The 24795-nt window shown below is 41.8% G+C and overlaps 1 protein-coding gene across 1 annotated transcript; it reads right to left on the bottom strand.

Moving 5' to 3' along the window:
- Positions 1 to 18401: 18401 nt before the first annotated feature.
- Positions 18402 to 22621, bottom strand: LOC308371301 (fatty-acid amide hydrolase 2-A-like). The gene is made up of 8 exons (XM_080846146.1): positions 22454 to 22621; positions 21590 to 21672; positions 21086 to 21225; positions 20472 to 20681; positions 19504 to 19625; positions 19188 to 19251; positions 18766 to 18954; positions 18402 to 18585 (listed from the first exon to the last, which is right to left on the bottom strand). Exons 1-8 carry the CDS (start codon positions 22601 to 22603, stop codon positions 18410 to 18412), a joined length of 1134 nt encoding a protein of 377 aa, XP_080702272.1. The 5' UTR covers positions 22604 to 22621; the 3' UTR covers positions 18402 to 18409.
- Positions 22622 to 24795: the final 2174 nt, after the last annotated feature.

Consider the following 24795-nt stretch of genomic DNA (forward strand, 5'->3'; position numbering starts at 1 on the left):
AGCTAGAAATGGCTTTGCTAGCTCCCATATTGTAGCTCACACCAGCAACTGCTCAATTTAGGACAGAAAGGAGTTTGGTAAATTAGCTTGTAACTGTCAATGATAACTAGTTATTAGAATATATTAGCCAACGTTAAGTTGACTTCAAAGGGGCAGTCGAGTGTTTAGGTTGTGTCAGCTAGCTTGGAAAGCTAGCTAATAATTTTTGATTGAAGCTTCACGTTAGCCTCGGTAAACGTTTAGCTAGCTAACGTTAGCTAACTATGAGGTAGCATATCCCAAGTTATACTAGCTTGATAGCTAGCTAGTAAACTCATTGCAGTATGGGCTAAAGGACAGGGCTAGCTAATCATTTTCGATTGAAGCTTCACGTTAGCCTCGGTAAACGTTTAGCTAGCTAACGTTAGCTAACAATGAGGTAGCATATCCCAACTTATACTAGCTTTTGATAGCTAGCTAGTAAACTCATTGCAGTATGTTTCCTTTTACCAAGATAACAATTTCGGACAGGCTACGCACAACATTAATCAAGCAAAAAATAAATGAATATGTGACTGGTTTGAATAGCCTTGTTTATTTGGGCAATTGTTATTATAATCATTGACACCACTTTCAACTGTCAAAACTATCCGTCTAGCTAAATCTGTTGGTAATGAGATTTCACAGCATTTCATATGGAGGATATGTGGTTGATTTAATCTAGACGTGATATTCTCATATATTTGAATGACAATTCTGTTAATCAAGTATTGCCTTAAATTATTATTTACATTGATTTAATTGGAATTCAGATGATCTGTATCTTGGAGACTAATTGCATCCACAATTTAAGTACTGCAAGCTAGACTACTATGCAGTAGACACAACACAGGAGGTCCCTGGGCCTGAGAAGGGAAGGGAAGGAGTTTAATGTGGCTATAATATGGGATTTTAAATGTGCCTAAAACTAGACTAAATTGTAATGAGTTTTCGAAAACTAGACTGAAACTAAGAAGGATAACTATGACTAAATGTGACTAAAACTATTATGCATTTTTGTCTTAAGACTGAATCTAAAAATAGCTGCCAAAATGAACACTGAGATAGGGGACCCCTTAATCTGCAATTCATGGTTGCTAGCTCTAATCAGATGTACTACCTAGTCTTATAAGAGAAGACTAACTTTTTATGCCAACGAACACCAATAACTAGAACTAATTTGACAGACTATAAACCAATGTGATACACATGCTCTCTATCTATACAGTAAAAGTGTTGCTTACATTAGATACTAGACCTACAGTCTAACTCTTAGTGCATTAAGTCTAACAAGCTATATCCTGTTACTGCAGTGGGATATTTCGCCTTAATTTGGAACGATTTGTACTTACACATAATAACACTCAATATCTGAAGTTGTACACATGATACAAAGATCATTCATATCTTAAATTGAAGAAGACAAATGGGCCAAGACATGCATTCACCTCCTGACTTTTATTTTCATAATTAAGTATCAATTTCAAAGCATCATATACAGAACAAAATGTAAAAAATGTAAAAAACGCCTTTCATTTTTATGTTTGACAGTGTGTGGATGGTTTCAAGGGAAGAAAATTCTGTCATGTTCTATATTTCCTGATTCAACATGTTCCTGAGAAACAAAGTACAAATTTTGGAGCAGATATCTAAAAATGTCCAGGTGTTGCACAGCAATATCTAAATGGTGCATTCAGGCGTCTCCAAGTGTCCAAAACCTCTCCAAGCTCTCCAAATGCATAAAAAAAAATTCTCATTGTATATCATTGTTTTTTTTCGTTGTACAGACATATATAACTCCATTTTAGACTAATATTATAATTTCTTTTGAAATTGGATTGTGTCACTGTTGGAGGCTGTGCAGCTGGTAGTAGTGGTGGTGGCGACGGGGGTGGTGGTGGGGGTGAGGGTGATGCTGGAGCTGGAGCTGGAGCTGGGGCTGGGTCACTGCAAGATAAAAACGTTGGACAATATAAATATTTTGACTGGGTCATGCCTTACAATTGAATTTTGCTTCATGTTATTTACTAAGCTAATGCACAAATATGTAAAATGTAAACATATGTAAAAAAAACACCATAGTCAAGCTGAAGTGTGATAATAACATAGGCATTATGCATTTAGCATGCATTTAGCAGATGTAAATAAAACATTTCTATGCGTTTTGAGGCAAGAAGCAGGTTGTGCTATGTTTGTATGTTGTAGCCTACATTGCAGCTACGTAAATACAGCAGCAGCATGCTAACCAATATCCATTACTAGCAAACTACATCCCACAATGATAAAAAAAATAAAGCACTAAAGAGAATAAGGCATATGCATAGCTTACTGGTATGCACTGAAAAGTAGTTGGTTTAAATTACTTACGCATCGAGGATGGCATCGATTCCATTCACTCTTCCACTGAGTCCATGCTAGCATGCTAGTCCATGCTGAGTCCATGCTAGTCCATGCTGAGTCCACTGGCTTCCCCGAAAATCATCAAAAATCATCCCATGTATTTCACTCATCTGCAATCCTCGTCTTGCCATGATGGATGAGTACAAGGGAGACAAATTGCAGCCAAAAATATGCACAAACAAGCCCTCAGGATCGTGTGGACCAAACCACTTGCTGTGCGCATTTGAAGGTAAACAAAATGGCCCATTTACGCACCGGGAGCGCAGCTGAGACTCTTGAGTTACGCTTTCAAAAATCTAAACTCCAGGACTGAGCAATCAGGGCAAATGACCTACCTACTTTTTTGGTAGAATCTCTATTATTCGGTAAAACAGGTGTCAATCACTACTGAGAAGTCTTACAAGAAGTGTAAAGTGATATGATAGGACATGCCAGAGCAGCTTCATGATTGAGAGCTGATGCCATTGGTGGTAATGCCTGTCACTCATGACAAACATGTGTTTAACAGCCAATAAAATCCAAAGATTCTGAAAGAGGGGGTCTTAAGCTTTGTAACTATATATAACATCACGTGATAACTTTGTGTAGTGTTGTCAGGAAGAGAGCGAGGAGATCGTCATCAGAAACATACAAGAAAGTGAACGTTTTTTCTCAATGTCGTGAGCAAGTGAATAAACAACTTTATGGACATAACCATGCAGTTCAAGTCTGTTTTTTTAGATGTTTTGAAGGTAAATGAATGTTCTATAACGTTATTTAAGGTACGGATAATGCAGAAACACATTTAAATGGCTTAGTTATGGGAGGAGGCTGCTCCATATGTAAAAAATGAGGATGTGTCATGGTGTGTTTAAAATTGTATTTATTTGTAACGGATGCATGTAGACAACTGAAAATCGATTTACACATAGTTGGATTACCACAAAAAAATATTAAATGGGAGTTTGAATCATATTTTCAGAAATAGAATTTTCAGGATTTGTTTTGGCGATTTATCCAGTACGGGCCCGCCCGCGGGTTCATTAGGGGGCGTTAAAGCAGTAACAAGATATCTTACAATACACTTTAAGTAAAGTTGACTATGTAACCGCATTCATTCCAATATTGTTGCAGAGATGTTTCCTTTTACCAAGATAACAATTTCAACAATTCACTTAGCTCAGTAAGTCAGTATAACGAAACTCTGGAACTATTATGACCCTGACACCTGAAATGTTTGTGCTTAGTAAATATGCAAGTTTCATAATACAGAGAGACAATAAATATATTTACATTTGAAGCACAGACAAGATTTATTGCATCCGCAACCAATACAAAATCAAAACAAGCCCAAGTCTCCCTCAACAAATACCGCACAATTCAGGTGCACTCATTGATTAACACGACCTTTGGAGGAATAATTACACCCCATAAGAGATAATGTCACTTGGAGCCTATTTTAAGACTTCTTCAAGCTAAATGTAACACACTAGACCCTTTCACAATAAACAAGCAAACAAACAAACAAAAACAGAACAACAAAGATACCCTCATATGTCTAAACGTCAGTGGAGCCAAAATATAATGGTTGAGCTTGGTTGCTTGCTAAAATATATTGGTTGAAAACAAAAAGGTGTATTCAGTGTCACTGCAGACAGTTACATTGGAAGGCTGGCAGATTCATCCTACAATCTGCATTCAACGTTGTACTAAACACAGAAAACACAGTACTATACAGATTTTGTTCTCAGATATCAGTCTGTTAGGCCCCTCAACAACATATGCGCACTCGGCCACTGCACTGCAGAGCAAGCACACTCTCGCAGTTCGTTCACGAAATGCATTCTAGTTTATATTAAAAGAGCTTGAAAGGTGGGTGATTCCTGTATTAACTCCCGTGTTAAACTGCTGTGGAACGTCTTTTTTGCCCGCCAGCTGGTCATTCTGACGTCAGCTGAAAACTATCAATTCCTGGGCAGATATCTATGAATTTTGGAAGAATTGGTCATTGAATGCATTGTGTATCTAAGCAATGGAAAATGCACAGTTTAGTTCACATAGTCTACTGATATGGTGGTTGTGTGAAGTATTTGAAAAAGTATACATGGTATTGAAACAAGTGTGAAAAAAACTGTAATGGGAGACAGCATATGCTATAGTTATGGCAGTGGGCCAAGTATGAAGTGTTTTGGTGGTTGTAGTGCATTTTGCACCAAAGGTTAATTGAAGTGCTCTGGGATGTGTCTGTAAAGCTCACTGAAAATGAATCTAAAAAAACTGCAATACAGTAGTATTACTCCTTCCCACCTTCATCACAAACACGCACGCGCGTACGCACAATACAAAGAATATTTGTTCTTTTCTCTCTACTGTCTGTGAGTATCAGAGGACCAAATATTTTCTGCTGACAGGGAATTTTCATTTTCCATCTCACACACACATGCAACATATTATAGAGCCACACATACATTTCTCATAATTTTGAAAAACAAAAGCATTAACTCTTTCACACTCACACATTGTACTTTGTACATTAAACTCTCCCATTTCAAAAATATAGATATGGTTTATTTGTATGTCTTACATGGCCAACATGTATGGAACACATCATGAGATAATAACTGCTTCCCTCTTTGTCCTCATGCGTCCCTCAGCTGATCTAATATAGTCTTGTCTTCTTTCTCTCTACAGCCTGAAAGACTGCAGTATTACACATGAAGGCTTCAGATCTTTAGCATCAGCACTGAGTTCAAACCTATCAGCCCTCAGAGAGCTGCAGCTTGATGGGAATCAGCCTGGACCCTCAGCACTGCAGCTATTCTCTGAACTTCAGAATGATCCAAACTGTAAACATATCAACATATCTGGACTATCATGAATCTATTCACATTTTATTCCACATTAAGTATTCCTCTACACCAGGGCTCTTCAATTAGTTTGGAGCTGGGGCCGGTTCTTGAAAATGAGGCAAAGTCGGGGGCCGGAGGATATGAGTAATCACGGTAACAAATAAAGAAACTAGAATGCGTTTCGTGAACGAACTGCGAGAGTGTGCTTGCTCTGTTGCGGCCATGACCGAGAGAACAAGTGCCTTGGAATTGGGGCAGGTGTCAGCTCTCCAGCTCTCCCTGCTGGATGAGCATGCACAAATGAGTATGCACAAATGAGTATGCATGAGTGAGTATGCATGAGTGAGTATGCATGAGTGAGTAAACATGAGTGAGTATGCACGAGTGAGTATGCATGAGTGAGTATGCATGAGTGAGTATGCATGAGTGAGTATGCATGAGTGAGTATGCATGAGTGAGTAAACATGAGTGAGAATGCACGAGTGAGTAAACATGAGTGAGTATGCATGAGTGAGTATGCATGAGTGAGTAAACATGAGTGAGTACGCATGAGTGAGTACGCATGAGTGAGTAAACATGAGTGAGTAAACATGAGTGAGTATGCATGAGTAAGTATGCATGAGTGAGTATGCACGAGTGAGTATGCATGAGTGAGTATGCACGAGTGAGTAAACATGAGTGAGTATGCATGAGTGAGTAGAGCCCTGGTATGGAAGGTGTCTCTTAATATTCCTAGTTATACAGTTGAATGGAGAGGGACAGAGAGAGAAGAGGAACCGTGCGCAGGTGTCAGTGAGAGTTGTCAGTGAATCACAGGTGCAAGCCAGTTTAATGAGCCTATTATGATGTCATAATGCCTCAAAGTTCTGCCATGCAAGTCTATGGAGAAAAAAGGTGATGGAAAAAGAGGAATAAAAAAGGAGTGGCAAGGAGTACCGCCACGAAAAGTCATAGCAGCTTGCACCGGATCGGGCCGGACGTTTTGGCATTTGAACGGCGTCTCTATCTCAATCGGGCGAGGAGTAGTTAGCTGCAAGAAAAACTACTAGAATAAAAAAAATAGTAAAAAACGAAGAACAATAGTGTGCTTCCCTTCGGGCAGGCACACTAATTATAACATCATACTGAAGGAGTCAATATATTCTATTTTGTAAGTGCTTAACAACAAATGCCCAAAATGCTGCATGGGCCCAAGGATTCAAAAATCAAACCAGGATAGCAATAACCAAGCCATAATAACAGACAATTGGAGAAATTCAATTAACTAACAAAAACATGCACTTAATTGTACATAGCTGTACCAAAACTTTACTGGTCATTATCCTCAATATTTAAGATTGAACTGATTTGAGTGATAGGCAGAATCAAATGTATCTCCACTAACAAAGTGCATTGCATGGAACTGAATAGAATTGCAACAACTTAAAAGTGCACTGCAAAAATGCTTTTCTAACCTAGTGTTATTACTCTTATATTGAGATGAAAAAATCTAGTTGGTCTTGTTTCTAGCTAAATTGTACTTACCTAGTGCTGTCTTGGTAAGGTTATTTTTGCCTATTTCAAGCAAATATTACTTATTTTAAGAAATCTTAACAAGCCAAATTTGCTTAACGCACTGGCAGCCAAATTTGCTTGTTTTAAGCAAAATCTGCTTAAAACAAGCAAATTTGGCTGCCAGTGCGTTAAGCAAATTTGGCTTGTTAAGATTTCTTAAAATAAGTAATTTTGCTTAAAACAAGCACTATAATAACACTAGGTTAGAAAAGCATTTTTGCAGTGTGGTTTAGAGTCTTACTGTAATCATACATCTAGAGGTCCTTTTGTAGTTTGAGGAGTCTGTCTGCCTGTGTGTGTGTGTGTGTGTGTGTGTGTGTGTGTTTGTGTGTGTGTGTGTGTGTGTGTGTATGTCTGTGTGTGTGTGTATGTGGTGTGTGTGTGTGCGTGCGTGCGTGCGTCCGTGCACACACACGTGTTCTCACTTCACTCAGCTAAAAACTGAAGTTCTGTGAGATACTCACAGTTGGCTGTACACCTCAGACTGACCACAGAGAGGACTCATTGAGTCTGAAACATGTGAAGAGTGAATGGAGAGAGGGTGCAAATTTGTGTTTGTTGGTTTATGAGTGTTTGTGTGCACAGGAGGGAGTCAGTGTTTAGGTATGTTTGTGTTTAAATTGTGTTGCAGTAGAGAAGAAGATGTGTGTGTGTGTGTGTGTGTGTGTGTGTGTGTGTGTGTGTGTGTGTGTGTGTGTCACAACTAGGGGTTGAAGTGACATAACAAATAGCGGACGGAGTAGGTTTCACCATGTCCAAAGATGGTTTTTATTTAAATCTCTAGCGGTGCAATCATCCAAACAGACACGTACGCAAAACCTCTGCGTCAACTCCAAATCATATCTAACAGAGACAAGTCAAAGACAAACAACGGATCGGTACAACACGCCAATGCTGGGCCAAGAACAGCCGCTTACAGCTCTCTCACATTGTTGCGTTGGAATGCGTTGATGCGTCAGGGTTAACGCATCCCCATTCACTTTGAATGGGGTGACGTCATCCTTTGCCGAACTGAATTGTGGCTCAGTTTGGTTCGCGTGCGTTGCGTTTCATGCTTTGCTTGCGGCAAGAGTTGAAGAAGGTTGAACTTTTCGAGAGGCAATGCATGCGTCAGCCAATCATATTGCCTTTCATGCATAACTAAGGCGCTAGCCAATCATATCCGGTATATGCTCACGTCTACAGAGCGGCAAACTCACAAAAAAAGATGGCTGCCAAACTCCGTAGATGGTCGTATTTGTACCTACAAGTTGGTTGATTGACTTTTTTTTGGTTAGATTTTTTTAAAGTTACAGAGAAATAGACACTGTACAATGTAAAAACCCCTTTATTGTAACTGAAAAATACGTATCATAGGATTTGCGAGGTCTCTGAGCACCCTGTCTAATGATAGCATGCTACTACTCAAAGGGGAAAAGCTTGCTAGTGACGTGATTGGTTTGATGACCTGCCAATCTCACTATAACGTCTCCGGTATCAACAGAACCCCATGCGCCAGACTCCTCCTCCGCCTTCCGTTTGATCAACGCATTCCAACGCAACAATGTGAGAGAAGCGTTAGGCAGTGTCTGCTGCAGGTTGAATCTCTCCTGAAGGAGGAATGAAATTGTATTCTCAGCTAATTTTATCCACAAAATATAAGTCTCATCCTCAACAGTGAAGATCCCTCTAGAATGTGCAGAACTTGCTGTTGGAACATCTAATTTCCTTCCTACAAAGAATTGACAGCACTGTAGTCAGCACCTACTTATATTGGACTATTACTTTTTGTCAACTTTAGGAGTCTGCCACACACAAAATAGTACTAAACCTCTAGGTGAACTGCTACCATTATAATATATCTTCCTTCTAGCTTTAATGAGCAGGTTTTATCTTTAATATTACCCTTTTCCACACCCCATAGCTTTCCATGCACGGCTTCTCCATTATGGTGACTTACACCATACTCACACAGCCACACCCACAGTCACATCACTCATAGCCCCATCAAAAGAGCCATTACCCACAACCACCAGAACTAGGCAAGTTATAATATATAGGATTCTGTTTTGGGGTGTTATGTGTAATGGCCATTTTTATGTTCTTAAGCCTAGTTCTGCTATTAGGTGTGATTGTTTGTGTGTGTGTGTGTGTGTGTTTGTGTGTGTGTGTGTGTGTGTGTGTGTGTGTGTGTAGTTGGCGGCTTAGAGCGCAGTGACTGTGTGTTGCTGTGACACTGTGGGCATAGTGGAGAGGCCTTGTACCTAATGCTGAAGTGTGTGAATGTTGACACATTTAGTGTAGGAATGATGACTAACATATTGAGAACTAAGGAGAAAATCTCCATAACAAGACTCATCTGAAGTAAAGCACTGCACGAAAAGCAAGATTATCGGGCCCGTATACGCTGTGATACAGCCGCGAATGATCACCATTCCTGGCTGATCGCAGACATTCCCCCGAAATATCCGTCTGCCGCATACTGACGGAATTTTCCGGGAAGGAACCTGCGAGGGGAGGGGGACCGATGTGTTTAGCATTCTCACCTCCCGCTGACAGAGGTGCGAAATGCTCTTATTAGCATATTGACTGTCAGCAGTCTAGCCACACACACCCTGCTGCAGCCATTGGTTGAAAACGACAAGGAATTGAGTTAAAACGTCTTGTGATGAGACGGAATGAGATTCTGTCTATAGGTCAGCTTTCAACTGACTAAACGTATCCCCTCCCATTTACAGCTATTGCCCCATAAAAACGAAATTAAAATGTACACGATAATAATTTTATTAATATTCTGTCTTTAGGGTATTGCTCCGGGTTTATCACATTTCTTGATTCACCTTCCGTTTTCAGAGTTCTGTCTTTAGGGTTTTGATTCTTGCTTTGCCTTTCATTTTCAGAGTTCGAGGGTTGCAATGCACTTTGGAGGCTGTTCGACTCATATTCCGGAGCTTCATCTCTGTAATGTTCTTGAGATTCACTTTTGGCATTTAATTATACAAAGTCGGGCTTACTCTGATATTGACATAGTCATTTCGCAACTTGGGACATGTTTGCCACTCGTGAATATCTATCCTGTGTCTTTTCAGGTAGATTTAGAAATCTTGCGTGAGCTTCGCGACCTTCGAGCCTGCCCTCTTCAGGTTAATGGTACTGTATACCTGTGTCTAACCGCTTAGCCACGTTGCTGGTAAGGATCTAGCTCGTCGGTGCGACGAAGTACCTGGTTTATCATTCCTACCTCCTCTGGGGTATTTCTGTTCTGTTACTGGAGCGTGCGAATTGGGAATTGTTTAGTGGACTTATGTGACGTTTTAATTATGTTCATGTAAAGGCGCCCGAGGCAACATTAGAAACTTTAGACTCGATTAATAAACGTTCAATTTCTAGTCTTTTTTACACGTAGCAAGTTTCAATAACACCATACCATTACATATCGACATTCACAGTGGTGTAGTGGTCCCTGGAGAAGTGGGTATACTTTTTATGTATTCATACAGCACAGGATAAACACCCTGTTTTGAGAAGTGGTGGGTAATGCTGACTGAAAAATAAGTGGGTATACTCCGTATACCTGCGTATACACTGGACTACAACACTGGACATTCAAGGAGCAAAGATGAGACGTCGTTGTGTGGTGAGAACTGATAAAAAAAATCGCCTGCCTTCTGTTTTCCACAGTAGATCGCATGTTATGCTAGAAATGGCTTAGCATGGGTGGGGTGGGGAAAGATAACACCTTTCCATCCAGACGCAAATTTAGCTAATCGGAATCTGTAAGTGGTTTCCAGATATATATATCAGTGGTGGTCGGTCAGGGCCTTCAAGGCCTTCTCTGCTGGCCTAAACATCATCAGAAAATAAATGTAATAAAATACATTTAATTTTAATATTTTCTTTTCATAAATATGTATTAAATTATTCCCCATAGTCCATTATCTTCATTTCATAGCTTCCAGCGTTGTAAATTTATGTTAGAGCTTTCATCCAATCATATTTCAGCTATCATGTGTTGCCACGCTCCAAGAAATATTTCCCGAGAACAGAAATCTTCCCTGAGGCCTTCAGAATTCACATTGAAGGCCCGTGTACATCTGATTGGTTATCACAACTGGCTGTTTCAGTTCATTTAAGTTGAATGAACTGAAACAGACAGTTGTGACAACCAATCAGATTTCGAGTTGGCGACATTGGGCCTTCTAGAAGGCCCGGAAGATTTTGTGTTTTCGCGTTGAACGTGACACGTAAATGTCCTTTGATTGGATACTGAGGCAGACCGGTGCAGTGCTTCAGTGCTCAGTTTAGCTGGCTAACGCGAAAACGACGTACATCGGTTTCAATGCTTATTATGCTAGTTGTTTCAATTGGTAAGACTAAATATAATTACATTATCCAACTCAAATAAACTAGTTTACACCAACTTCATAATTCCAGTTTTTGATACAATTACACGCCATTTTCAAGACGGAACTTTCAAGAAAAATTGGATATTGTGAGGATGGGAAGTTTAATGAAACTGCTTTGCAGGTGGGACAATGCGATGTTTAGTGGACAAACTTGTTAAAGCTCACATAGGCTACTTTCGGTGGACTTAATAAAACTTTGTAGACTAATCCCTGAAAATCGCCTTTTATTTTTAAGTTGTGACAGTAATATCCAAGCGATCATATAACTGTGAGTTTACTACTCTTAATGTATTGTTAATACGGGTGTATTGATTTTAAATGCTCCGGAAATATTAATAAAGTCTGTTGTACTCGACTATGTTAAGGTGATGCAATGCTCACTTAGGCCCTGTCCCATTACTACCACTTCACCCTAGCACTTCACCCTTCCACTTCGTTTGCGCGTTCGCGTGAAGGGGTAGGGTGTCCCAATTCTTTTGGACCGAAGGGGAAGTGTTGTTCAACCCTTCAAACGACCCCTTCAAACGGAGTGTGATCAGAACCGGACTTCGTTTGAAGGGAAAGATTACATTTTCCCATGATGCCTTGCGATCACCTTGGTTACCAACCGACTCCAAAAAATTTAAGAAAGATGGCTGCCAGTGCAGAAAAAGAAGTTTACAAATCTATGGATATCTTCGCAAATAACTATTAAAAAATGTGAAACACATCGGGATATTTAGCCGATCATTGTGCAGAATAATATTCCTTACAGTTGAGTAGAATATGATAGTTAGAAAAAGATCACTATTTTCACAAATGAACGTCTGTATGCTGCTGAGAGTAGCCGAGTAACGTTAACGTTAGGATGTAAAAAACGCTATTTTATGACATGTGGGTATATATGTTTGGCAAAACCTGAGAACCTGACGTGTGTTCAAATTCGCAAACATAGGAACACTGTTTGCATTGCGTTTTTGGTGAAAGGTAGCCTACAGTGGAGCTGGATATGAGTGATCGAGTGGTGTCCCATTTCTCAGGTAAAGATTTAAATCCCTTAACACTTCTCACTCCGTTGTGAAGGGGCCCTCCGCAGTGAAGTTCACTTCGATGAAGTGGTAGGGCGAAGGGAAGATGAATGGGACGGGGCCTTATACTGCCTTTCTGTATAAATATAATGGTTCGAGAGCCATGGCGTCGTAATGATGGTATTAGGCGGTGGATTCACTCAGTTTAACATCGTGTAGGACATCGCTGAAGGCCTAGTCGTGAAATGCACGGACCGCCACTGGTATATACAGTGGTGGCCAAAATTATTAGAACACCTGACAGATCTAAGAATAATTACCTTTTGTTTGCCTCCAAAACATGATTTAATTTCATAATGTTCATGAAACATGCAGATGGCTGTTCTGAGCACAACAAATATCAGATGAAGTGATTCCTACTGTTTTTATCCACTTTTAACTTTATTATGTGGTACGTACACCTTTTGCAGCAATTACAGCAGCACATCTCTCTAGCATAGAGTCAATATATTTCTTGAGAACTTCAACAATAATGTTATCCCATGCCTTCTGCAACTCAAGCCAAAGGCTTTCCTTGGAATTTACAGTAGATCTGTCGAGTTTATTTTCCAACTTGCCCCAAATTTGCTTGATGGGTTTGAAGTCCGGACTTTGAGAGGGCCGGTCCATAATTTTCAATGTTCCAGCAGATTCCTTGTCGCCGGTAGATCCGGCAATAGTTTAAAAAATGTTTAGGGTCATTGTCCTCTTGGAAAATAAATCCAGGCCCAATAAGACGTCTCCAAGAAGGAACTCTGTGCCTCACCAGAATGTTGTGGTATACTTTTTGTATCCATGATGCCATCAAATAAGCCAAAGTCACCTGTTCCTGAGGCTTAAATTGCACCCCACACTATAATACTACCCCCTCCTTGTTTAACTGTTGGCAAGAGACACTAATTTTTATATCTCTCCCCCTCACTTCGTGGAACATACACGCTTTGCTTGTTGCCAAATTATTCAAACCTGGACTCATCAGTACACAACACTTAAACCAATCTTTATTTGTCCATTTCTTGTGTTCTTTTGCAAATTTCAGGCGTAACACTCAATTCTTCTCTTTCAATAATGTTTCTTTGCTGCTATTTTGCCAAAAAGTCCTTCTTCTCCCAGTTTCCGACAGACAGTTCTTGAAGACACTGTTGCACCATTAGTCATTGTGATGTTGATCTCGTCACACAGTTCTTGTAAAGTCTTTCTTCGGTCCTGAAGACTGAGAATTTTGAGATGCTTCACTTGTGTGTCTGAGAGTTTCTTTTTGAAACCTCTCTCCTTTCGGTTCTGGTGCCATGGTGGTCTAAAGTGTACTTTACAGTGCTGGGACTGCATCTCAAGTCCTTGGCTATGGGGCAGTAACTCCAGCCAGCATCAAAAAAGCCTTTATTCGAACCCGTTGCTCACTCGTTAGCTCCTTCTTCACCTTAGCCATGTTCAAAGAGCAACATGTGCTTCAAGACTGCTTCTAGAGGCTTTGGATCTATACAATTTTGTGGTGTGGCCTCAGTGGCAAAACCCTGACGTTACCAATCACTTAATGAGCAGGATAGGCCTTGAACATTCAAAAGAATCGCCAAGCTGTGTCCTAAGACTCTTGAATCACCATCAATTTAACCACAATAACACCTGACAATGATTACACAAGTAATTTGGCTTCTTCTGTGCAGGAACTAGATTGTGTGACATTGACAGTGAAATAGGCCTAGCTTGTTTTTTGTACGGAAAATGACCTAAATCTCATTATGATGGCTCTATTCTATGATTAATAGAGCATAATGATGACTTTGTACATATTGAATTAGTTTTTAGGGTATTTTAATGGCCAATTCAACAAAAACAACTGAAAACTCTTAAATATGTCTAGTGTTCTAATAATTTTGGCCACCACTGTATATATAGTTGATCTCTCTTTTTTGACGAAGCAGTGAGTAAGCTGTCTTTCAATGTCTCTTGTCGAATTATCTCACATGTTTATGGTGGTATGTGTTTAAAAGTTTTAACTTAGGCTATGTGTAATGTTCCTAACTTATATATTATTATTTCACCTTAATGTTCTTGAGATTCGTTTCTGGCATGTAATTATACAGATTCAGGCGTACTCTGATAAGTCATTAAGAGTCGTTAACAGTCGTTAAGCAACTTGGGCCATGGTTGCCACTAGTGGGGATCGAACCTTTGACTTTCAGGTTTTTTAAATCAGTGAAGCAGTGACGGGGTGCCTCCCTGGTGGGGGGCGGGGGGGGTTGTTTTCAATCCAGGTCAATTCAATTAACATAACAAAACCTAGGCCTGGTCAAGGGGAAGGGGTGGGGGGGCTTTCACACCAATGTGGGCTTCTACGGCAATACACAGGGTCGAAGACTGTCGTAAATCCGACATTTTATGCAGTGGTACACCAGCATTGACTAGAAATATGTCCATACAGTAGATTTCCCCTCGTTTTGTATTGTTTTAAACTCTCCAAATGACATTATACCAATGTTCCGCCTGTAATCGCGTTGTTACACCCAGGCATAAACAACCTCCCGCACATAGGAAGAAGGCTGTTATCCTAAATGGGATTTATTTTATTGTCAAAAACGCAAAGTGGAGTTAACTTACAGCCAACACCATTGTATTACAAACACTGACAACACACACACATAATGAAAAGGTAGCCTACACCTGGCGATTCTCTTGCTTTAATCTTTCATCTTTGAATAATGTAAAAAGTTGTTTTAAAGCGCTGTTGCCGTCCTTATAAGGTGTGTCAATTAACCAACTTCTGCATACTGTGTAGACTATGTCAGTGGCTCTCAAACGAGGACTTTCGTCCACTACACTTTCATGCTCCACTAAAAGTTTTTTCCTTGGTCGCGCTGCAATAAATACGCTGACGACAATAAAAAAATTCACCTAAGTACAGGTCACATTTTCATCCCGGTCCACCATCTAATGTTAAAACAGTATTGAACAATGGTGCGGATCCTACAATGGTCTGACAGTGAATTAATTTCAGCACCCACAGCCCTCGTAGAAGTGTATAGGGCCTGTAAGTACGTTCAAATTCTTCTGAATCCGACCACCCGCCGGAGAAGGATGCAGAAGTGTATTTCTGCCTTTACACCCTGGAATTAGGGGGTACATCATTTCATTTACACAACAATCCGACCACTTTTAAGGTGAAAAATATTTTAAATTGTGAAACAAACAAGAAACACACAAACTAGTTAACAAACATATGTTTATGTGATAGCATGAATGTGTGTACGCGTCGGTCTGTGACCTGTCTCTGAGCTTGTATGAGCTGTTTGTCCACAGGAGAATTGTAAGGGCTTCCTCCATCATGAGGAACAGAGAAGAAACGCATCTTCTTCAAGTCCACAGGTTCAGACAAGGAAAGCCTGAGAACACAGTCACATCCATGAACACACACACACATTGATCAAGTGTGTAGCTCTGCAGGTGTGAGACTAAATAATGAAGTTTAAAGTGTTCTGAGTGTGTGTGTGTGTGTGTGTGTGTGTGTGTATGTGTAAGTGTATGTGTTTGTGTATGTGTGTGTGTGTACTTGTGAGCATTAGGTCCTGCCATGATCTTCAGCATGGGCACCAGGTCGTCAGCGTAGCGGCACATGGGTCCTCTGGACTTTGCTTGGAGACAATAAACAATTGCCCTCTTCAACATCACCATTTGAGTGCCTCCTTGTTTTAATATGACCCCCCAGTCACAGATACCCTTCAATAATCCCATTCAATCAGCACACATGAACACTGATTGCACTGGCTGAGCATGTGTATAAGCACATAGCAGCAGCATGTGTTACACACATTAATGTGTGTGTGTGTGCTGCCTGAAGTGTGCAGAGAATGTCTATGTTTGTGTGTACTGCCTGAAGTGGGCAGAGGAAGCCTACATTTGTGTAGCCTGGATACCAGACCGAACATAGCCCCGTCCACAACATTTGAGGCCTGGAAGTTCGTTCTGGCACTGCTCCATTGGGGAGAAATTATCAGAAGTTCAGATTCGACCGGACCAATGAAATTGTCAGGGCGGGCTTTAATTTTGAAAGAGGAACAGAGAAACGCGATCAAGGCATTTGTTGATTGAAAGGATGTTTTTGCCGTCCTTCCTACGGGATCTGGTAAAAGTTTAATGTATCAGCTGGCCCCGATGGTCATACTACGTTGATCTGACTGGTTCTAGGTATATCCAATAAAAAGTCTATTACTGGCTTTGTTTTCAGTAGGAGATATGGCTGCATTGGCGTTGTTAGAGGATATTGCAAACGGTGCAATAAGTAGAGACAGGGGTTTTTCGTGATCGCGCATATTTTTTGACACAGGGTGATGTACGGCTGATAAGCTGGTACCGCTTGCTGAAAACGGCTGTTAGAGCTTTGTGACCAGATGGCCCCTCGTCTACAGAGGCGCACCAGAGGCAACCAGGACATACCCGTTCAGGTTTTGGCTGCCCTTGGATTCCTGGCTACAGGAACGTTCCGACGAGAAATTGGAGACCAGTCGAGTATATCCCAGTCATCATTGAGCAGAATTTTGCCCAATGTTCTTCGCAGTATTATCCCTCTATATGTCCGCAATTTATTAGATTTCCATACAGTGCCCAGGAACAGCAAAATGTGAAAGAGGATTTCCTGCATAAAACAGGGTTTCCAATGTATTCTCTTCCAGATTGTGCACACTCAGACAGCCTAGGAAGCCTACTTCAATACAGGACATGCCCGTGCGCAGTTGGTAGTGGAGCACAGCAAAGGCATGCTGAAGGGAAGGTGGCGACGGCCGGCGAGGCCCCGATGCTGGAGCAGCAAGCGCTGCTGCCGCAGATGCGGCTTCTGGTGCTGCTCTTGCAGCAGGTGTGGCCGCTGGTGCTTTGGAGACGTGTCTACTACATGTCACATACTTTGCTGTTGCCATTACGCCACCAGACAGGCTTTCTAACAATGTTTTGGCCCGCATCTGCTCTTCCATCAGCAGAACATCGATGTTAGCTTCACTTTAATTCTTCTGTTTACAAGGGTCTTTCTTGCTTGCCATTGTCACAGAGTTTGTGCATTGAGGATGCGTTATGTTTGTGCATTGATAATATGCTAATTCGATTTAATAGGGGCGTTATGAGGGCGGGGATTCAGTTGCACGATCATTTGTGATTTATAACCGAAGGATTGGAATACACGTGTTTTTTTGTGTGAATGTTCGTTTTATGTGGATCTCACTTACGATCACTTCAGAAAATGTCTAAGACAAAATGTAGGATGGTTTCTACGCAACTTTTTAAAAATGAGGCCCATAGACTGACACAATCACACAATTCTCACACTCATCTCAATTTCTAAACTCTCTCACAGCTAAACATGTTTCAACTCATTTGCATGTAAAAGGTCACTATTAAATCCAGAGTAAATGCTTCTAATCTGTCCTTTGCTTTCTTTCTCAAACGCACAAACACACACACACACACAAGTTTACCAAAGGCAAACAAACAAAAGTTCTGTCATTGTGCTCCCTCTCAATTATGTACCTGAGCAGCAGGACACAACAACATAATCTTTGCTGTCAGTTGTTGCCAGTAAGACATACTGAGTAAGGCATACATCTGGTACACAGGTGAAGTGATCTGGGTTACAGGAAAGAGATCAAACTTCAGAAACATCAGCCAGTTAGAAAATCCCTATGTTTCTGTCAAAGACCTGGGAAAGAGGTTTTTCTTTCTGAGGGATTCCCTACTTGATAAATCTCACCTAACTAACTGAACATGAAGACACCAAGGACTCAAAAGACTTAACAAGGTCTGTTTAGTGTGAAAGATAGGAGTGTAGTTTTTATTGTGGTCTGTTGCTGCAACACAGTTGTGTTCAGATTATTCTTAAAGTGTCCGACACAGAAAATACATGTTCTCTTACGGTTCAGGAGGCCCACATGAACAAACATTTGTAAAGGTTGAAAGAGGAAGACACCATGAGTCGTTCTGTGGGAACTGGTTCTGGCTGGTCAAGGTATAACAACATACTTGTGGACGGCCTTTTTATGGAGTTAAAGGCTAATTAAGCATATACTTCGTTGGAAAAGCAAGGACAATACCCAATTTCACAGAACAAAACCAAAAACATTCATTCCTGAACCTGCAACCTGCGCACCTGGTCAAAGGTCACTGGGTCTGTCCTACTGGGGTGCTGCTCCTTCAGTCAGGGATCCCCTGGGTCCCTCCACCCCCCAAAAGCCTTCTCCAGATACAGGGCGGTGGCCAGCGTCAGGCGGTCCTGCAGTTTCCAGGCAACCACCTGCACGCCCAGCGGCAGCCCCTCTTGGCTCAACCCCAGAGGACACTGGGTAATCGGCAGACCAAGGATGTTGAAAATGCCTGAAGCAGAGAGGAGGTGGAGAAGGAGGAGACACAGTGAGAGACATGTTTTAGTACAGTCATAAGAATTTACATATGCATGACAGCTTAACAGTGTATCATGTATTAGATGTCATACCTTAAATATGTGAGATACCAAAATGAGGGTGTGAAGAGTGGTTGGTGGTTTACTACAGTTACCAGTGTAGGCAAAGTTGAAGGGTGTGAAGAGTGGGTGGTGGTGTTTAGGGGCCAGATGGGGATGAGGGGGGCACAGAAGCACCCCATCAGTGCCCAGTAGCTCCTCCAGACGCCTCTCTAGCGCCTCCTTCTGCTGCAGAAGGAACTGCGATGGCTTGCCAAAGTGAGCCATCTCTGAGAGGGCTAGACCTAGGACAAACACACACATGCACATGCATGCTTTTACACCATAAAAACTGTCTGTCTGACATGCACATAGACTGTATAGAGAGAGAAAGAGAGAGAAAATGACAGTGAGGGAGTGAGTGTCTGTGTGTATGTGTGTGTGTATGTGTATGTGTGAGAGAGAGAAGGAGAGAAAATGTAAGTGAGTGAGTGAGTGTGGTGTGTGTGTGTGTGTGTGTGTGTGTGTGTGTCCTTACCTATTGACGCCATAGTATGTGAGGATCTTCCAATCATCCACTTGACTAACAGTTGACCCCCCCTCTGACATCAGCTCTGTGAAGGGCTGTGGGGGCTGCAGAAAACACAACCATTCAACACAGGAAATACACTCAATTGGTATTTATGACAAGTATTCACAAACAGACGCACACACTTGCTCACGCTAACGCACACTCACACTCACACATGCACTCGCACTCGCACTAGCACTCGCACTCACACACGCACACGCACACGCACACGCACACGCACACGCACACTCACATTCACACACACACACACACACACACCTACCTTTCCAGCTTTGTCAGGTAGGCCCATGAAGAGCTCCCAGATCAGGTGGCCATACTTGAGCTCTGGTAGACGCAACTCCTGAACTCTGACCCCAAGGTCTGCCTCCAGGTGCTCCACAACCTATAGTAAAAGACATACAAACACACATACATGTATATATACAGTGCCACTTGAAAGTATGTGAACCCCTTGAGGACTTAAGCGTTTTCTGTTGTTTTACCATGATTTTTCATTTTTTTATCACCAATTTTCCATAGATGAAATGTCAGGTTTATGTTTATTATTTGCATGTACTTGTTTAGAGGAAATTGTTTGAGAGGCTGAAAAACTACATGAAACATGGAATTAGTCCATTTCAAAAGTAAGTGAACCCCCAGCTGAATTGATAAAGTCAAGCAGGTAACAGATTCAGTGAAACTTATTTGGGTGAATAATTAGTCAATTGAGCAAACCGATCATCTGAGACATCCTTAGGGAAAGGTTTGGGCCATACAGATTAAAAGAGAGAGGAAACCAACCAAACTACTGTAGTGCCAAGGTGTACCCACACAGATCAACAATGCCGAGAGGAAACGAGATATCCGAGAACATCAGGAAGAAGGTACTGACAGCCCATCAGTCTTGGGAAAGCTATAAGACCATCTCCAAAAGATTCCAGCTCCATCCATCCATCCAAGACAAATAATTTTGAAATGGAGGGTATTCAACATGACCGCATCTCTGCCTAGAAGTGGACGCCCATCAAGACCATCACCAAGAAGCACCAGAAGAAGAATAAATCAGGTAAAAGTCAACCCACACATCACCTCTAAAGAGTTTCGGACCTCTCTGGCAGCATCTGGGGTAAATGTACATGGGTCTACAACAGAGATGTGTAAAGTTGATGGTGTGTGTGGTTTTTTCCACCTGTGTGTATATGTATATGTGTGTGTGTGTATGTGTTTTTATCTGTGTGTGTATGCACTCACCTGAGCTCCCTCCAGGTGTGCGGTCCAGGCTGTAGGGGTTCCTCGTGATCCCGTACAGGCGGTTGTGGCACTCGCTCCACATGCAGAGTTCAGGGGTGTTTGTGACCCCTAGCGGAATGGCCCCTGCCCTCTTCAGGTAGGCCACATTGGGGGCATCCACACTCGCCAACACCCCCGCCTTGGAGGGCAGGCCAGAGGTGTGAGGCATGCCTGAGATGGGAGTGGGGGAGTAGGTATAGCATTTCGTGGAATAACTAGAAGAATGTCTTATAGTGACACTAATTGCAGGTTGACCTGAGATGGGAGGGGTGAAGTAGCTGGTGAACAGTTGAGGTGAAGAGTTAACTGAGCTTTGCCTGCTTGTGTGACTGTGATGGAGCCTTATAACACCTTTAAGGGCAATGTTTGTGTATGAGTACATACATGGGAGTCAGCCAGTTAGGGTGTATGTGTGACGGTCGTTGTTGGCAGCTTGGTATTGTGTGTGTGTGTGTGTGTGTGTGTGTGTGTGTGTGTGTGTGTGTCCATATCTGTGTTTTCTGTAAAAGCTGTGTGTGTGTGTGTGTGTGTGTGTGTGTTTGTGTGTGTGTGTGTGTGTGTGTGTGTGTGTGTACCCTGAAGGGCGAAAGACTCCTTCACTGAGAGTGGGACCCCTAGTAGTGGGAGGCGTTCAGCCAGGGCTTCCTCTGCTCCCGAAGTCTCTTCCTCTATCAGTATGTCTACCTGAGCAGCTTCCTGCAGGGCAGCAGAGAACCTGACAGTATGAGTTAGAGAGTGAAAAAGAGAATGAAAGAGAGACAGAGAATGAGAGAGAGAGAGAATGAGAGAGAGACAGAGAGAGAGAGAATGAGAGAGAGAGAGAGAATGAGAGAGAGAGAGAGAGTGAGATGCATTGATGACAGATTCTGGACATGGGCTGATACAGATACTTGTGCAGTGAGTGCAGTATTGGAGTGATAAACTTGCCCTACTGCCACACATAGTGTGCAGACAGACACACGCATAAACACACACACACAAACACACACACACACACACACACACACACACACACACACACACACACAAACACACCCACACACACACACACACACACACACAAAGAAGGGGGGACCGACCTATCCTTGACCATGGCATTGAGTAGAGGGTTCACCTCCTGGATTCTGTCTATGTAAGCCTGGACCACTTCCACACTTGACAGCTGCGTACACACAATGTGTCCAACATAGTTCTAGTCAGTATCCGTGTGGTGGGATGACAAGACACCATTATCCAACTTTTATGGCTTTTTATGGCTCTACCTCTTACCACACAAAGAGCCCTTTCAGCCGAGCAAAGGGAAAATATGCAACTGATTAAAATATACAGAGGTTAAAAAAATCAGTCATTCTGGTGTTTACAGAATACACCTGCAACCCTTTAACCCTCCTATTATCTATGGGGTCAATTTGACCACATTCAATGTTTAACACCTCTAAATAAATGATTGACATCTTTTGTTTTGCTTCATATTAAATTACTTTTCCTAATGTAATGGGGACAACTGGGTAAACACAAAATCAACATAATTATATGTTTTCAATGTCCTGTACATACGTAGGTATGCTGTGCGCATAGGTGTGGGTATTGTTTTATTTAAAGGGATATTTAGGTAGTCAACAAACAAACATAAAGTACCAGACACATAAACTTGGGTACATTATTAATTCTAATAATTTTTTGGAGGTTAAAAATTGCTCGGGTCAAATTTACCCCAACATAAACGATGTAAGTACATTTGAAGATAATAGGAGGGTTAAGGAAGGTAGCAATCACAGAGTTCAGAAGACTAGATCTATTAAATAGCTGTATGTCAAACAGCAAATAGCTGGCTGTAAGCGACCACTGCTATATGCGCTTAAGGCTCGGAACTAGGCTAACTCGTCAATTCGATGAGAATAACATTGCATGAGAATTGCATAATATGAGAATAAGATGCAGACCTCTCTCCGACGTATTTTCTGCGCAAGTTGGGTTGCAGACAGCTTCAGCAGCGGGTTGGTGATTGGAGGAACTTTGGAAGGTGCACCAGCCCTCGGTCTTGGACTCAGCAACCAAAATATTACGTATAACACGGCCATGATCGCGCTCATAACCCACACTTGCAATCGCTCCATGCGGGAGAGCGACATGGTGTCAATGTGTAAACTTCACTCTCAGGCTTCAAGTTAGCAATCAATTTCCCAACTCTCCGAGGTCATATCACCTCCCGTCATGCACCGGGCCGTATTCTGTTGTGGGTGTATATTTACTACTAGAATACCAAATGATAATGCAATGGTGCGTCATAGAACGAGTCAGATATTATACCCACACTCGTGATCTTCCGTAATTCTCCGTTCCAAGAATGTGTCCAAATCTATAGCTGAGTCAGAAAATGCTTTAAAGATACAAAACCTGTTTCTGCACCCTAGACCGGTAAATTGTTAAGCATATGCCCGTTTTAAAAATGTTTAACCAAAATAACCCAAATCAAGCGAATAGGCAAGAAATATGAAAACGTTCAGCAATAAAGGCGCACCAATATCTGCACTTTCAAAGGGGTGTATAATCGGTTCTCCACTAGATGGCGTCACACGTTTGCGCAAAGATCAGAAGCACAATTGTTGAGTAGACGCTGCTTCTGTCATACCTCTGAGATTGGAGTCCCACTATTATCTTTTTCACGGTGTTCATTCAGGTGTAGTTTTAGTTTATGTGCGTGTTCAATATCATGAATTGGTTGTGTGTTACTGAAATGTTTGTATTAATAACTTCTCATGTCATGGTGTGCCTATAGTTGTGTCTGTATGTCGCAGTATGACTGTAGAATGCTACTGTGTTTCCCCTCATGAATTGTTTCAGTTTCAGTTTGTTTCAGTTCAGTTGCCACACACACACACACACACACACATGCACGACTGGCACCACCAACAGCTTTGTGTTGAATGCAGGGGCAGCCTCAGCAAGGCAGCATATGAGGGCTGGAGGCTGGATCCAAAAACACTTCTGTTCTCTCAGTGTGTGCAGTGCCAGTGTAAACGGTTTTACACAAATTAATAAATATTTCAAATGTTTGCCTTGCAGCAATCAACTTCTCAACTCTCTGAGGTCATATCACCTCCCGTCATGCACCGGGCCGTATTCTGTTGTGGGTGTATATTTACTACTAGAATACCTTGTGTGTCACTTGCTTTGTGCTGCTTTATTCTCACACATGCAGGGACCTGACGCAGGGTTTTGTAAGAGCAGGCTACTCTGTTTGGCCATTTCTGACACTTCTGTTTCAAAGTTCCTGCATTCTTAAAGTTCTGTAACTTAAAATGCACTACTTTACATGCATATTTTCGGTATTCGTTCATCATAATGTAGGGGTGATATGACAGCTGCATATTCATCTCTTAATGGTGCATCTTGCATACAGTGAATCTTATATGTATTGCCAGAGTGGTACATTAGGCAAAAGCGAAGCCTCCCTCTCGCCTGAGCACTGATGCCCTGAGGAGAGGGGTCACCAAGGGAAACACTGGCCTCCTGGTGCCCTGCATCCATCAAGGGACAGAGCTCTGTGGTCAAAATTACTTACAGACAACTGGAGTGGTACTGCAGATTTATTAACGATATCGGGAGCATTGTTACAAGCAATCCATGGCACAACAATGCCCATCAGTCTCTGGGCAAACTGAGCTCTTATACCTAAAACCCCTCCCTCAGACTAATACACTGTGGCCTCCTTGTCCTCCACTATAGATAAGACTATTGACATAGGATCCCCTTACCCCAAGTCCTGACTAACTCTCTTAGCTCATCAAACCTTACCCAACAGGTCAAACAGAATACATGGCCACACTAAGTTACCAATTCAATGTATGTTATCCTATGGAATCCTATACTAACCTACTTAATTAAATGTGAAACATATATTTTTTATCCCACATTCCCCCCTTGTCCCTGCAAACACATACAGTTGGGGCCCACATGGGCCTCATCTGGGCTAGTTGGGTGTTGGCTGGGCATGGGCTTCGAGTGGGCTTTGTTGTTGGGCCCCACATGGGCAATAGGTGGGCATTACATGGGCTAAACTAAGCATGGGCAGCGCGTGGGCTTTGTCATTGGAGCCCACATGGGTAATAGGTGGGCCGTAGATGGGCTAAACTAAACATAGGCAATAAGTGGGTTCCAGCTGGTCTCCAATTCAAAATGATGTCATGAGATTGTGCTTACAATTCCAGCTGGACTGGGTCCAAAATTCCGCAATTTTAGAGCATAACAGATAATGTAATGTCGTAATCAAACCTCAATGAAA

The sequence above is a fragment of the Sprattus sprattus genome, assembly GCF_963457725.1.
Source record: "Sprattus sprattus genome assembly, chromosome: 10".
Taxonomy (NCBI): Eukaryota; Metazoa; Chordata; class Actinopteri; order Clupeiformes; family Clupeidae; genus Sprattus; species Sprattus sprattus.

Bases quoted from the DNA above. Each gene is read 5' to 3' on its own strand.
- LOC308371301 (XM_080846146.1), bottom strand. From the start codon at position 22,603: ATGAGCGCGATCATGGCCGTGTTATACGTAATATTTTGGTTGCTGAGT. The intron at 21,226-21,589 runs GTCGGTCCCCCC...TCATACTGTCAG, and splicing joins AATGCCATGGTCAAGGATAG to GTTCTCTGCTGCCCTGCAGG. The intron at 20,682-21,085 runs GTACACACACAC...CTCCCATCTCAG, and splicing joins GGAGTCTTTCGCCCTTCAGG to GCATGCCTCACACCTCTGGC.